The sequence below is a fragment of the Physeter macrocephalus genome, chromosome 11, assembly GCF_002837175.3.
Source record: "Physeter macrocephalus isolate SW-GA chromosome 11, ASM283717v5, whole genome shotgun sequence".
NCBI lineage: Eukaryota > Metazoa > Chordata > Mammalia > Artiodactyla > Physeteridae > Physeter > Physeter macrocephalus.
The window spans coordinates 13,305,782-13,320,369 of NC_041224.1; the positions used below are offsets into that span (position 1 = coordinate 13,305,782).

Below are 14,588 nucleotides of genomic sequence, written 5' to 3' on the forward strand. Positions count from 1 at the left end.
GGGGGGGTGTGGGGGGGGTGAAAGCCACCGGGGGGGTGTGTGGGGGTGTGGGTGAAAGCCCCCGAGACTCGAGCACACACCCCAGAGCAGTTAAACCCGCCTCTCCACGGCGGGCCCGGACAGGGGCGTTCCGGGGCTTCCCGGCGCCTCCCACACGCAGCCAGGCCTGAGGGCCGCTGCGCTAAGCGGTAGCTCCGTTTGTTTCCCTCCACAGCCGTGCAAGCGTTAGGTCCCCTCGGTGTGAATGCGCTCCCGTCTGCGCGAGCCTGCTGCACGCTCGGCCGGCGCAGGCCTGGCTCCTTAGGAACAGGGAAGACCAGCGGTCATTGTCGGCCCCTAGGAGCGCGTACTTCTGAACGCAGACCGCTGAGTGACATCCCCCCCTAACTGTCTCCTCTCATCCTTGGGTTCCCTGCAGGAGCTACAATGATAGCTGTTTCCTGGATTCCTCCCTCTATCCAGAACTAGCTGATGTCCAGTGGTACGGGCAAGAAAAAGCCAAGCCCGGGACCCTCGTGTGAGCCAGCCGGCCTCAATCGGGCCGCCTCGACGCCATTCTGAGATCACCTCACTGCCTCTCATTTGCCTTACCCAGACGCAGTGTCACCCTGCACCAGCTTCGGCCCTCAGCACTTTTCTTCTCCTGTCTCCGCGTCCCCCTCACCCTCCAAAACCCTGACTGAGGAGACATTCTGGAAGGTTCCGGTCCCACTGTGTGTCCCCTGGCCCAGAGAGCCAGGCACCAATCCTCAATGGCACCTTGGTGGCTCCCCCTGCCGTGACAGCCCCCTGGCCAGGAACCATCAGGGACGCCGGCTGGCCTGGATTCCTGTGGACTAGCGGCCCAGGCGGAAGCCAGGAAAGGGGACTTCAGTACAGGGTGATCCAGACAGACTGTGAAAGCTGGGGCCCACCCGGAGGCCCGCCACGCACTTGGTGAAGAAGGTGCCTCGTGGGAATAGTCAGCGGACGGCTGAGATACTTCCTGGGAGGAGTGACCGTTGCAGGAGCAGGGCGAACGGAAACAGAAGCCGAACACGTCAGAGACGCATCAAGGATCACAGTCAGTTATGCTGCCAAAGATTAAAAAAAATTAAAAACTAAAAACACACACAAAATTAAGAGGGGCCAAGAGGAAGACGTTCTTTCGGCAAAATGAAATCTCTGAAATCCTCAGCTGCTACCGCATCCCACACGTGAAAGTCAACCGTCTGTGACGTGTGCCCCTCTTCACCCCCTCCCTTAACATTCCACCTCCCTCTCCATCGAGAGCCTGAAAACTAACCCAATGTGATGGTCACGTCGGGGGACCCCTGGCTGGCGTTGCTGACTTGGGTCTCCATGAGCCTGGACCCCAAGGAGAACAGACCCACGGGGAGTAGCGGAGTGTCCGCTTAGCCCCAGCCTGCATGGGGGCTCAGCCCAAGACACAAAGCTGCTTTCCTTTGGGGATTTGTAGGAAACGTAAGGTGATGGTTGCCAAAAGTGGTTCTCTCTCATTAAAACAACCAGTAAAAGTGTATCCTGTTTTTTTCTCACAAGGTGTTCCATTTGATTTCTTACGGGAAGCCAAGGGAAAAAGCACATCGCGATCCGTTCAAGTGTTCAACTGTCGTAGCCCATTTTCTGTTTGTTAGCGCTTGTGTGACAAAGAGCTCAGATCCGATGGCACCCGGTCACCAACGTGTCACTTCTTCCAAGAATCCAACTGTGCCCTTAGGCAGGAAGACTGTACTCACGTGTCTACTAGCTGGCAGGCAGAGCAGGGGTGAGAAAATATATCAGCTCCCAGAGGGCCCATATGCCTACGACATCATCAGCTACCTTGATGTGTCACCATGGTCTGCAGGTACCAAAACAGGAAGAGAGAAGAAAGGTGTGTGGGAGCTGCACGTTTACATGTGTTTTGAGCTATGCTTAATACACAACTGGAAAGCCATCAATCTTCAAAGGCCTCAAAAATACTTTTATAATACTAACAAGCGCACACTCGTAGTTGGGTTATTTCAAATGGCACAAACACGGTCTCCACAGAGGTGGGATGCCGTGCTTACTGGCGCAAGTGGCGGGGCGGGGGGGGGGGGAATTTCTTTTCTCACTTGTAATGACTTCCTATTGGAAAGGCAGTGGACAGCCGGAGACAGGAGCTGGGTTGGGGTAGATTTGTGGGCCAGCAGAGTTGAAGTTAGCTTTAGCGTAACAAGAAAAAGCTTTGTTTTTTATGTATATGTAATCCAAGAATAAACAATAGACTCTACCAGACCAGGAGGGTGAGAATGGACACTTACCATTGGTTAAAAGGAAATATCAGTAAATACCAACGGTGCTCCCCCTGATGCAGCCTGAAGAGCACTGTGGGGTTCCCCTGGGGGCTCACAGCAGCCTGGGGCCAGGCTGGACGGTTCAGGGCCGGGGGTCCCGGGCTCTGTGCACGGCTGGGTTGGTGATACCAGCTTGCAGAAGGGATTAATATTCACAGAACGCTTTAGGGGTAAACCCTGCAGGGTAAATAAACTTGGTTATGATGAGATTAAACGATTCTGGGGATTGACACGGGGAGGGGTGTTGCTCTTATTTTGATGGTCAGAGCTACAAACAGCAGGTTCTTCTTTCCCCATTCGGAAACATTCTGTATTAGGCCAGATTCTTTCTCCCAAAAGATGCATGAATAATCAAACTGAACTCCGTCCCAGAGGAAAAGTCAAAAGGGAAATAGACGAGGTGACAGGTTTACATACTGCGGATGATACCACAGGGATAGTAGTTTGAAATCAAGTCTGAAGTCAGTCGGATCAAATTTTCAGCCCAGTTGGGTTACAGAGACTGAGAGACGAAAATTCTTTCTAAACACTTGGGTGTGGGACTCGGGGGGCAGAAAGGAATGGAGGCAGGATAGAGGGGCAGAATTACAGTTCAGGCAGACAGTATGATGGTCTGGTAGTAAAGACGGAGATTAAGTAAAACAGGTTTTACTGTTGAGCTGCGTTCAGTTCCTACAGGATGTACATAAAAGTGCTGGTCCTTTGAGACTGACGTGGTTAATGCTCAGTGTGGTGGGAAATGATATAGTTACTGTACGCAGGCACTGGCAAGCTCTTTATATATCCCTATTTCTTTAAAGCAAATTAAGATGAAATATGAAACCCCTGGTCTGATACAAAGCCCCTATTGGATTCTTTGGATACGTATAAGAAACTGCCTGTTTAGCCAGAAGCCTGGTGAAAACACCTACGTCAGGCTTTGTTGTGAGACAGGTGGGTTTTTTTAAATTTGATCATATGCAGATGAGTGTTGAAACCGTTCAAATTCCAATTTGTTTTCATTCGGTATTAGTTTAGTTCTACATATAGCAAACCCCATCCAGGTGCTATCAGATGACCAGTTACTGCTTAATTAACGGTGTAAAGTTTTACATATACATTAATGTCAATAGTTTATTACAAGTCGTGTAAAATGGACTCTAGTTTAATAATGGGGAAGAAAGGATTAGGTTGCTCCTGAAACTGATTTGTAGAGCATGTAAAATGATTTTACTGGATTCTGTTCAACCGTAATCAATGACAAAGATGTATGTTGTAGACAAAGTTGCAGAATTAAAAAGAAATCTGCTTTTAATTTATTCTTTTTGTATTAAGAATTTGTATAGTACCTTTACATTTTGCACAACAGTGTTGTCAACACTTATTAAAGCATTTTCAAAATGAAAAGATCTCAGTTGCCTCCTGGACATTCTGTTTGTTTCTAAGTGATAAACACGCAGTCACTCTATATAGATGATATTCTCAGTGGCTTACTCCATGAGGTAGACAAGCTTGGTTTGTTCAGTAGAGGCTAATTCCCTCTTATTCTAGTTTCCTTTTTTAATTATACAAAGATAATATATTCTTAGTTAGGTATTCCTCCTACTACAAAAAGGATTTGAGATGAGAGGTCAGCCTTTGTTAGGATGCTATTTTAGTATTTGTATCACTGCTCACGACAAATAGTTACCCGTGTGGGGTATGTGCTAGGCTGGGTACTGTTCCCACAGAACAGTGCCACGTGGAAGAAACACCGAGGGCATCTGGGCTCTGGAGGTCGTCGTCCTTAGTCTCTGTCCCCTGTGGTCCCTGGTTCTGTGTAGGACAAAAGGGGCCAACTGGGGAGACAGGCAGGAAGCTCAGGCTCTTTACTACCACTGCTGTTCATACCACAGCTCAAACTCTTGTCACCCACCCTCTAAATCCTATCACCAAAGCAACAGCCCGCTGGGCCTGCAGGTACAAAAAGCCCACACTGATGGGCAAATCGGTGACTGGCTTACTTTAGTGGAGCTTCTGCTGAAACTACATCCCTGGCCCCCTAACCCACACTGCATCTCTTCACTAGCATGAAACTAGAAATCTGGCAGCCAAGAGCATCCCGGGATGGAAAGCCTTGCTGAAGCATTTGCCACCGGTGTGGGTTAACCCCTGCCAAAAATGGAAACAAGCCATTGAGAACTTGAAGCACGTCTGGAAGCAAGCCCATCAGGACAGCATCTTATACCTCCTAAGCCTGTCCTTGGCAAAGCAACGAGGGCCTCTGTACCGAGGTGATCAACACTGATTGCAAACAAACAGGATCTTCGGTTAAGCCTTTTCCATGTAAATATGTCTCTGCTCAGGAAAGAAATCGATCTCCTATTAAGCTCTATCACGTAAAAGCAGCTGGCCCACAGGACGCTGGGACATTCCCGTTTCTTTCCCACTCCTTCCTACCTTCCACCACCCATACACGCACGCACGCACGCACACGCACACACGCACACGCGCGCACACGCGCGCACTCCCCTTACGTCGTGTCAACAGGCAGTTCCAAACCGTCATTATTTTGGTTATTAGAGAACACAGTCAATACCTGATTGCCATAGAAAGCACTAGAAATAGCCAGGCCTCTCCTTCCTCACTCCCAGAATACCAGTTCAAAAAGGCTCAGACACGAAATTCTCTCTAGAAAGAGGAGTATCAGAGAACCCCCGACGTGGGCCAGCAAGCAGGCAGGGGCCCGCTGTTGAAGCCAGCCATTCACTCCATATTGTGTGATGGGCCCAGGTCCTCAAAACCTTACATTCTCGCGGACTAAACAAACAGGCACACGACCCCGACATACGGGGAAATGAGGTCACCAGCATTAAACAGATAGAAGGGAGAGAGTAAAATGAGCCCCGTGGATAAGAGGTCAGCAAGCGTGTAAATGGGATCTCTCGCTCACCTCTCCTTCAAGGAGCTGCCTGGTCAAAGAGATGGCAGAGAAAGGGTGAAAGGACGTGCAGAGGTATAACCTCTCTGCCTTGCACAAAATCACACCCCCAGCAGAGTCAGCATCTGTTCAGGTAACAGCTGAAGGGGCTGGGTTGCAATTCGGGAGTATAAACAGCGAGCAGGTTAGCTGATAGGGCCCGTGTGTCTGCAATTGCACCAAGATTTTTTTTTAATCAGAAAACCCCATTTTTCTCTCCATACATTTTTATCCCCACAGAAGAGTAGGTTTTGTTTTTCGCTCCTTCATCCATTTTCTATCAACCCCCACCAATCACACTTCCATTCCTCCCGCTCTACCAAAGCCACTCTTGTCAAGGCCGAGGACGCCTCCCCACAAGGCCAAACCCGATGGTTAATTCTCTGTTCGCGAGTTATGTGACTTACCAGTAGCAGTGGGCACGGCGGATCCCTCTTGCGTCCTCCGTGGAAGCGCTGCTGCCACTTGAGTCCAGGACAGTACACCCTCCAGGCTCTCCTCCTCATCACAGTCAGGGGCCCTCCTTCCAATCTCCTTGATGGTTTTCCTTCATCTGCCCGAGGTCTGGGCGCGACAGCGTCCCAGAGCTCAGTTCAAGGCCTCCTCTTTACCATCCAGTCACTTCCTGTAGCTCGCATCTTGTCCATGGTTTGAAGTGTCTTATGCTGCGGACGCCTGTGTTTCTCCCTGTACCCTGGACCTCAGCTCTAAAACTGGCACAACCCCCCAGCCCACTCAACAGCTGCACACGGCTGCCTAGCGTGCTGACACACCCAGAACTGAATTTCTGATGTTCCCTCCAAACCTGCTCCGTTAATGACCTTCCTCAGCTGAGCCAGAGGCAGCCCCGGTCTCCCAGGGCTCAGGCCCAAACCCTTGGAATCAACCATGATGACTTTCTTCCTCATCTCATGGTCAACCAGATGGACGTGAAATCCCTGCCCGTAGAAGATATATATTCTCCTGGGAGTAGAAGGAGGGGGAAAACGAAAGCAAATTACATGGCACATTAGAAGATGTGTCCTGAGGACAGTGTTGGGTAAGGAAGGTCCGTCAGTGGAAGATCTAGCCCGTGACAGGAGGGGCAACCCCTTCTCCTCCAAGTAAGGAGAGACCAGGTGGTGAGTGTGGGAAACAGACCTGAAGCTCTGCCTCCATACTCAACCCGGTGTGAGAAAAGATAGGTGAGGCCCCCCCCACCTCCAGGTGAGACAGGAAAGGAGGGCAGGGTCGGGCTGGAGCGGAGTCACAGCTGAGAACAGCCCCGAGAGGAGAGGAGGTGGAGAACGCCCTCCAGGCACCACCTGGGGCCCAGGTGACACCGGACGCTTGGCGTGTGAACTCCCTCCAGTGGCACCTGCTGGTGGGCATGGGAGGGGGAAGATGGAACGTGCCAGGCCCGGGCAGTGTAGCCGGAGGGCAACAGGGCAGGAGAGTAGACGGTGCTGGTGATTAAGCGAAGCGGTGACAAAGGGATCTAGACGGACTACACAGAAAAGCAAAGCCAAGAAGGTGACGATGAAGTAGCAGGAAGCGGAAGAATGAGTGGACAGAAGGTCTTGAGGAGACTGAGGAAGAGCAGCGACTGGAATGACGGAGAGAGGGCACGAGGACAGGACCGCACGACCGGACAGGATGTGAACTACCCGTTTCTCCGTCGTCTTAGTTCTCCGCGCCCGGGGTGAGTCCCAGGATCTAGGAGCAAAGGCCACGCGTGCCAGCGGGAAGCCAACCTGAGCTGGGGGTGCCGGAAGAGGACCCGGCCTCACTCCCCCTCGCGCAGGAACTGCCAATCCGGCCGCCCGTTCAATCAGGAGGCCAAGACCACACCAGTGATTTTCACAGAAAGGCTTGAATATCAAGGGTTGTTGACAGGATAGTGAAGAGGTGAGAGACGATAACCAAGGGAAGCGGCCAGCACCCTTAGGGCTGGGAAACAGAGACAAGGGACTTCGAAGCTGAAGGAGGCGCCTCGCGGAGCTGGGAGTCCAACCTCCGAGGCGTGGACGCCGCGCAGGCGGTACGGGTGCCTCGGGACGTGGCAGGACCTCACGGAGCCGGGATTCAAATGTCTGCAAGGGGCACCGGCTGACGGCGCTGCGACTGTCGAGAGGCAAAGCCGGTTCTATGAAAGTGTGGAAATCCTGCGAGCCAGGACCACCTCCTCCAAGAATGAACGGTCACTGCCGGGCTGCGACCCGCGGCTGGGCCACCACCGTCAGGGACAGGAAGCAAACATCGAGGAACAGGCCCCTTCTTCCCTCCTCGGGGTTCCCATCTCCTGTGTGCCCCACGATCGGTAGAACCCAACAAAAAGCCAGTCGGCAAAGGAGAAATGTGGTGTGCAGGGTCTCATCCCGAAGCAGGGTGTGGCAGGTGCCGCGGGACAGGCAAACACAATTTTTTATAATTTTGAAAAAAACACATGTATCCTTTCGGCCCACGTTAGTGTAATGTGAGTTACTGTTCTAGAAGGGACCACGGTAATAACAGGTGGAAGCATACCAAGATACTTTCCCCCAGGACTTCCCTGGTGGCGCAGTGGTAAGAACCCGCCTGCCAGTGCAGGGGACACGGGTTCGAGCCCTGGTCCCGGAAGATCCCACATGCCGCGGAGCAACTAAGTCCGTGCGCCACAACTACTGAGCCTGCGCTCTAGAGCCCAAGAACCACAACTACTGAGCCTGCGCTCTAGAGCCCAAGAACCACAACTACTGAGCCTGTGCTCTAGAGCCCGCGAGCCACAACTACTGAGCCTGCGCTCTAGAGCCCGCGAGCCACTACTGAGCCCACGATCCACAACTACTGAAGCCCGCGCGCCTAGAGCCCGTGCTCTGCAACGAGAAGCCACCGCAATGAGAAGCCCACGCACCACAATGAAGAGAAGCCCCCACTCGCTGCAACTAGAGAAAGCCCGCGTGCAGCAACAAATACCCAACGCAGCCAAAACTAACTAAATAAATAAAATTTTTTTAAAAAAAAAGATACTTTCCCCCCAAATGATGGAAGCACAATTGCGCATTTTCTCAAACACCTTTCACATCCATAGAGGTATTCAGGAGTTTAGTCCTCTCAAAGTCATTTCTAAGTCCAATGGAGATTTGGCAGTAACGCAACGGAACAAAAGCTAGATGCCTCTGTCCAACGAGTGACAAGAATCTCCACTACGGGCCAGACCTCTGTCTGCTCCGAAACCTGGCTGTCTCTGAACTGCCTTTAACGTCCGCTTGGTTCATGGCTTTTCTGCAGTTGAAATGACCTGGTGCCGATATCCAGAGCTCATTCCCGCAAACACTGTTACACTTACGTGTATCACAGTAGCACGTGGACGTGGCAGAGTCAGGTCTTGCCCCGTTGGGGTAGCCGGGACCTCAGGGCACCAGGACACACTTGCTACATGCCTCAATGGTTCTGAAAGCTGAGAAATCTGAGTAACATGTATATTGCTTAGGGACTGAATTCCGCAGAATATACGGAAACACAACTGCAGGAGCTAACCCAATACTGTCCTCACAGAACGTGAGGTCCAGAGGAAGGCAGCTGTGACGGTTAATTTTATGGGTCAATTTGCCTGCGACCGGGTGCCCAGATGTCTGGTTAAACGTTCCTCTGGGTGTGTCCGTGAGGGTGTTTGTGGACGAGATGAACGTCTGAATCGGTGGACTGAGTAAAAGGTTGCTCTCCAGTGTGGGTGGGCCTCATCCAATCTGTCGAGGCCCTGAATAGAACCAGAGGCGGGGTGAGGGAGCAGCTGCTCTCTCTGCCTGACCGCGGAGCTGGAACGTTGGTCCTCTCCCTCCCTCAAAGTGGGATTTCCCGTAGGCTCTCCTGGATCTCCAGCCTTTGGATTCAGACTGGAATTTACACCACTGGCTCTCCTGCTTGCAGACAGCAGATCATGGGACTTCTCAGCCTCCAAAATCAAAGGAATCAATTCCATATATACAGTCTCCTTGTAGGTCTGTTTCTCTGAAGAACCCTGACTAACACAGTGGTTCAAGGCTTGAACAATGACCCCCACGATGCCATTAAAGAACTGACTCCACCATCTTTAGCATGGGTCTCCCACCGTCAAGACTGCAGCATGGCTGCAAAGCACTGCAGCATCATGACCACTTTCTAGGAAAGAAGAGAGAAAGGGCAACATTTTTGTTAACTAAGTCTATCTCTGTTTTTCTTTTTCTTTTTTAGAAAAGCAACAGGTTTCCTGGAAGTCCCACCCAAAAGACTTCTATCCATATTTATTGGTAGAACCTGTCACAAAACCAACTCTAACTTCAAAGGGCCCCAGGAGAGCAAGTAGCTTTTACTGTGCTCACTGCAGCTCTGCACAAAGTGGGGCTCTGTTGGTAAAGGAGAGGAGAATGAAAACAGGGTAAGCAGCTGGCAGTGTCCACACCATACATATACGGCCCATAAGCTTGCAGACCTAAAGAAGAAAAATACAAACCAAGTCTTAATGAAACAGTAATCTAATAAAACTACAAAGTCTGACAAAAATACAAAAACTCACACGATCTCCTCTTCTCTCAAATCCCACACTCGGGCACGCCACTATGAAAAGATTATGTTATTTAAGAGTCACGTGATTTGATTTTTATAAAATCTATCTGGCAAAGATAGCTGACAAAGGTTATGCCTGAGCTAGTTACAAGATTATTTCCCCTATGCATAGAAAACCCTGCATAAAGGTAAGCCACAGGGCGGGAGAAGTATTTGTAATATATATAACATAGGACTCATTGCCAGACTATATAAAGAACTATAAGTGAATAAGAAAGAGGCTGGGAAGTCAAGAGAAAAAAGTGGACAAAAATAAAACCTTGAACAGAAACTTCACAAAAGATAAAATCCAATGGCCATTCAGTACGTATGAAAAATGCTCGACTTTACTTGTCCTCAGCAAAATGCAAAGTAAAACCACAAAGTGACACACCACGTTAAGCCACCAGAAGAGCTGAAGTGGAAATGACAGAGCACATACCAGGGGAGGCTCGGATGTGGGGCGCCTGGACCCCTCTAATCCTGCACGTGGGATGGTAACCTGGCACAAGCCCTTTGGAAACCTCTTCAGCGATACCTTCTGACTACATGCATATCCTGTGCCCCAGAAATTTCTCAGCTTCGTATATACCCTACAGAAATTTATACTCACCAAAAAATGCATGTACAACATTCATACACAAACTGGAAACAACTCAACTGTCTACCAAGAGAACTGGAGAGAGCAATGAGGATGAAAGAACCACACAGACACACAGGGATGACTATCAGAAACTGTAAGTTGAGACAAAGAAATAAAATGTAAAAGGAGTCACGTATAACTGACCTCATCTATAAATGGGCAAATTAAAAAACAAGCAAACTCCTTTTTATGGCTGAGTAATATTCCATTGTATCTACGTACCACATCCTCTTTTTCCATTTGTCTGTCGATGGGCATTTAGGTTGCTTCCATGACCTGGCTATTGTAAATAGTGCTGCAGTGAACACTGGGGTGCATGTGTCTTTTTGATTTATGGTTTTCTCTGGGTATATGCCCAGTAGTGGAATTGCTGGGTCATATGGTAATTCTGTTTTTAGTTTTTTAAGGAACCTCCATACTGTTCTCTGCAGTGGTGGTATCAATTTACATTCCCAACAGCAGTGCAAGAGGGTTCCCTTTTCTCCACACCCTCTCCAGCATTTGTTGTTTGTAGATTTTCTGATGCCTATTCTAACTGGTGTGAGGTGGTACCTCATTGTAGTTTTGATTTGCATTTCTCTAATAATTAGTGATGTTGAGCATCCTTTCATGTGCCTCTTGGCCATCTGTATGTCTTCTTTGCTGAAATGTCTATTTAGGTCTTCCACCCATTTTTGGATTGGGTTTCCCAGCACCACTTACTGAAGAGACTGTCTTTTCTCCATTGTATATTCTTGCCTCCTTTGTCATAGATTAGTTGACCACAGGTGCATGGGTTTATCTCTGGGCTTTCTCTCCTGCTCCACTGATCTTCGTAGAGACGTGGATGGACCCAGAGACTGTCATACAGAGTGAAGTAAGTCAGAAAGAGAAAAACAAATATCGTATATTAATGCATATATGTGGAACCTAGAAAAATGGTACAGATGAACCGGTTTGCAGGGCAGAAATTGAGACACAGATGTAGAGAACAAACGTATGGACACCAAGGGGGGGAAAGTGGCGGGGCAGGGCGGGGGTGGTGGTGGTGGTGGTGTGATGAACTGGGAGATTGGGATTGGCATGGATATACTAATATGTATAAAATAGATAACTAATAAGAACCTGCTGTATAAAAAATAAATAAAATAAAATTCAAAAAAAAATACAAAACAAGCAAACTAACTCATTCAGGAAATGACTACTAATGGGTACCAGGTTTCTCTTTGGGGTAATGAAAATGTCCTGATGAAAATCAGGACCATGGCTCTGACTAGAATGAGGCGTGAAGAGATTTCTGGGGCATTAATAACATTATCTTTCCTGACTTGGATGCTAGTTACTTTGGGAGATGTTCACTTTGAAAAAAGTTATGATATGGTACTCTTCTGATTTGTGCACTTTTCTGTATATGTTACATTTCAATAAAAAAATTTAAAGGAAATGTAATCTAGCCCTGAGTCTTGGGAAATAATCTTCAAAGGGCTAAACAAACCCTCAAAGGGTAACTGATTAATAATACCTGGGCTTCCCTGGTGGCGCAGTGGTTGAGAGTCCGCCTGCCGATGCAGGGGACACGGGTTCGTGCCCTGGTCCGGGAAGATCCCACATGCCGCGGAGCAGCTGGGCCCGTGAGCCATGGCCGCTGAGCCTGCGCGTCCGGAGCCTGTGCTCCGCAACGGGAGAGGCCACAACGGTGAGAGGCCTGCGTACCGCAAAAAAAAAAAAAATACCTGACTCCTGGTATCTCTGCCCAAATCCTAACTCATGCTTTTAAACAACCACTTATTTTATAAGATCTTACTTATTCTTGCTGTACACAATGTACAGCCAGCCCAAGGTTGTACCTATCTTTACTGCCAAATTTCTTACAGAAGGATCATATGAGGCTTGTCCTGGTGCTTCTTCTATGGACAAGTCTCCCCATTTGAAACCTAAGAATTATTACTTCAAAAGTATTTAACATTTGAAGTACTCGAGGTTTTATCATCTGCTAAGTTTCACATTAACCTTGAGAGCTAAGCGTTCTCTCTCTTTGTATTAAAACAATAAAAAAGTAGAGTCCTGTTGCCCTGAATTTATCCACCAGGTCATTTCCTTCCATAACTCTGATAACTCCTTTGAATCCGTGGTTTTCAAACTGCTGGTCACAACATATTAATGAGCTGTGAGCCACTTTAGAGGGTCACAACAAGCGTGTTTTTTTTTTAAATAAGAAACACAACAGGAAAGACAACATAGGAACATACCGCACATGGCATGGTCAGTGCTTCTGTTACGTATGCATATACGCAAGGAACACCGGGTCTCCGCGCGCTTGTTACTGCTGTCTGTGAGTTGTGGTCAAAACGCTTCGAAGCTACAACTTTACTCCTCCCACTTCACAGGATGGCAGAATCTCGAAACCAGGCTCCGAAGACAACACTCATGGTTTACGACGTCTCCTAAGCCTCAGGGGAAGGGCAGTTGGACAGCAAAGGCAATTTGGTTTTGGCAAGTTGTAAAATCTGGGCGTGCAGAGGGCAAGGAGAGCCGTCTACGCCAGTGACTGGATTGTGGTGGCAGGAAGCTCAGTGACTGCATCTGTGATCACCAACGACACTCAGAAAGCAGCTCGAACCTTCTTAGCTGCCCTCCATGGTCAAAGTGGTGTGCTCACCTTGAACGCTGTGAGAAGGCTGACAGTTATTTCAAAGCTGGTGCTTAAGGACGGAGAGGAGAGACTAAACAAAAGGACGTGGCCTAGTTAAACAGAGTAACCATTACCGTCAACACAAGGATTAGTCTGGACAAGCTGTGTAAGAGTTTGTGGAAAAATAAGTAAATAATCAATGCTTTCATAATAAACTGTTTTGGTAAATGTAAAAAACATTTTTTTTAAGTGGGCGTGGTTCCAGCGTGTTGAACGGGCTCGGCTCACACCACAGCTGCTGCCGTCCACGCTGCATTCCCCTAGTTGGTCCACACCACCAGAACTTACTTTTAAATTTCAAAAGATTTTAAGGTTACTGTTAACCATTCCAGGACTACTGCGTAGTGATTTAAAACTCAGCCAATCCAACTGCAGAGCCTGTGATGAACACCAGTCGCCGTAATGGTGTTCCCACAGCGACCCTCCGGGGGCTGGGGCTGGTTCCTGACACTCGACAGCTGGCAACTCTTACATAAACCTGCCATGAGAAAGTGCTTCCAGTTCAAGCCTCCCAATGTGACTCCATACCATGAATTTCTATGGGATGAACATTCTTCCAGGGGCTCCAGGGGCTTCATGGGCGAGGATGGGGAGGAGGGAGGCATGGCCCATTCAGTTATGCTCTTTGAGATATTTGCACAAAGGAAACGGCCGCATCTCAACCCAAGCTCCCCTTTCACCGAATCTGCCCCACTTAGTTCTACTACCCTTCTAGGTCCAGAAGCAATAAAGGGGGTTATTGCAGGGATGAAAAGGAGCCAGCGATAGGAATCCCCCAAGTTCAAAGCTACCAAACACTTTCTTTCATATAAAAAGACAATTCTATTTCTACAGTATTTACTGGTGTCAAATCCCGGGACAATCTAAAGGGCTAGAGTGGGTCAGGAGATCACCAGAAGGAAACACTTAACATTAAGAAGTCGCACTGCTATCAACCCTATTTTCTATTGCTCCAAATTCTTCCTGAGAGTTCAGAGTCGCAGCGTATCCGAAATGCTGTTGCCAGTGACAGCTGCCTTCCTAGCTCTGGTCTCTCGGGACTCCTCCTCCTTCCTACAAGATCAGGACCATCCTTTCTCTCTCCCCACTGTGTGTCAATTGTCTTTGGCCTCAGCCTTCTTTTCCTAGTTTTCCCCAAAGGCTAGAATCACAGCCATGACCTCCAGACTGCTGCAGCCCCGTGCTGCAGTGCTAAAAAATACTGCTCAGTCTTTGCAGTTGGCAAGAACACTCCTAAGAAAAGCGGTATTTACTTCTGAGGGAAAACCAGTGTTTCACTAAATATGAATCCAGAAAGACACGACTCCTTTGGAAAGGAGCCTGAGCAGGTGGGAGATAGAAAGGGAAAAATATACTTAGTTCAGGACTGTGACTGATTTTAAAAGATAGGCCTTTATTGTTTTAGAAATAGCTAAAAATGGAAATATGTAGCTTCCGGTGAACAACAATTTTCATGATTTGGAGACCGCGAGA

General features: G+C 48.7%; 1 protein-coding gene across 2 annotated transcripts in view; it reads left to right on the forward strand.

The window, feature by feature from the left end:
- Window positions 1–1,976, forward strand: part of FRMD4A (FERM domain containing 4A) — a 100,046-nt gene extending 98,070 nt beyond the window's left edge. For both annotated transcript variants that reach the window (XM_028495603.2, XM_024116363.3), the window contains one exon: window positions 419–1,976. In XM_028495603.2, coding sequence (XP_028351404.1) covers window positions 419–521 — 103 coding nt within the window. In that variant the 3' untranslated portion in view covers window positions 522–1,976. The remainder of the gene's footprint in view (window positions 1–418) is intronic.
- The last annotated feature ends 12,612 nt before the right edge of the window (window positions 1,977–14,588 follow it).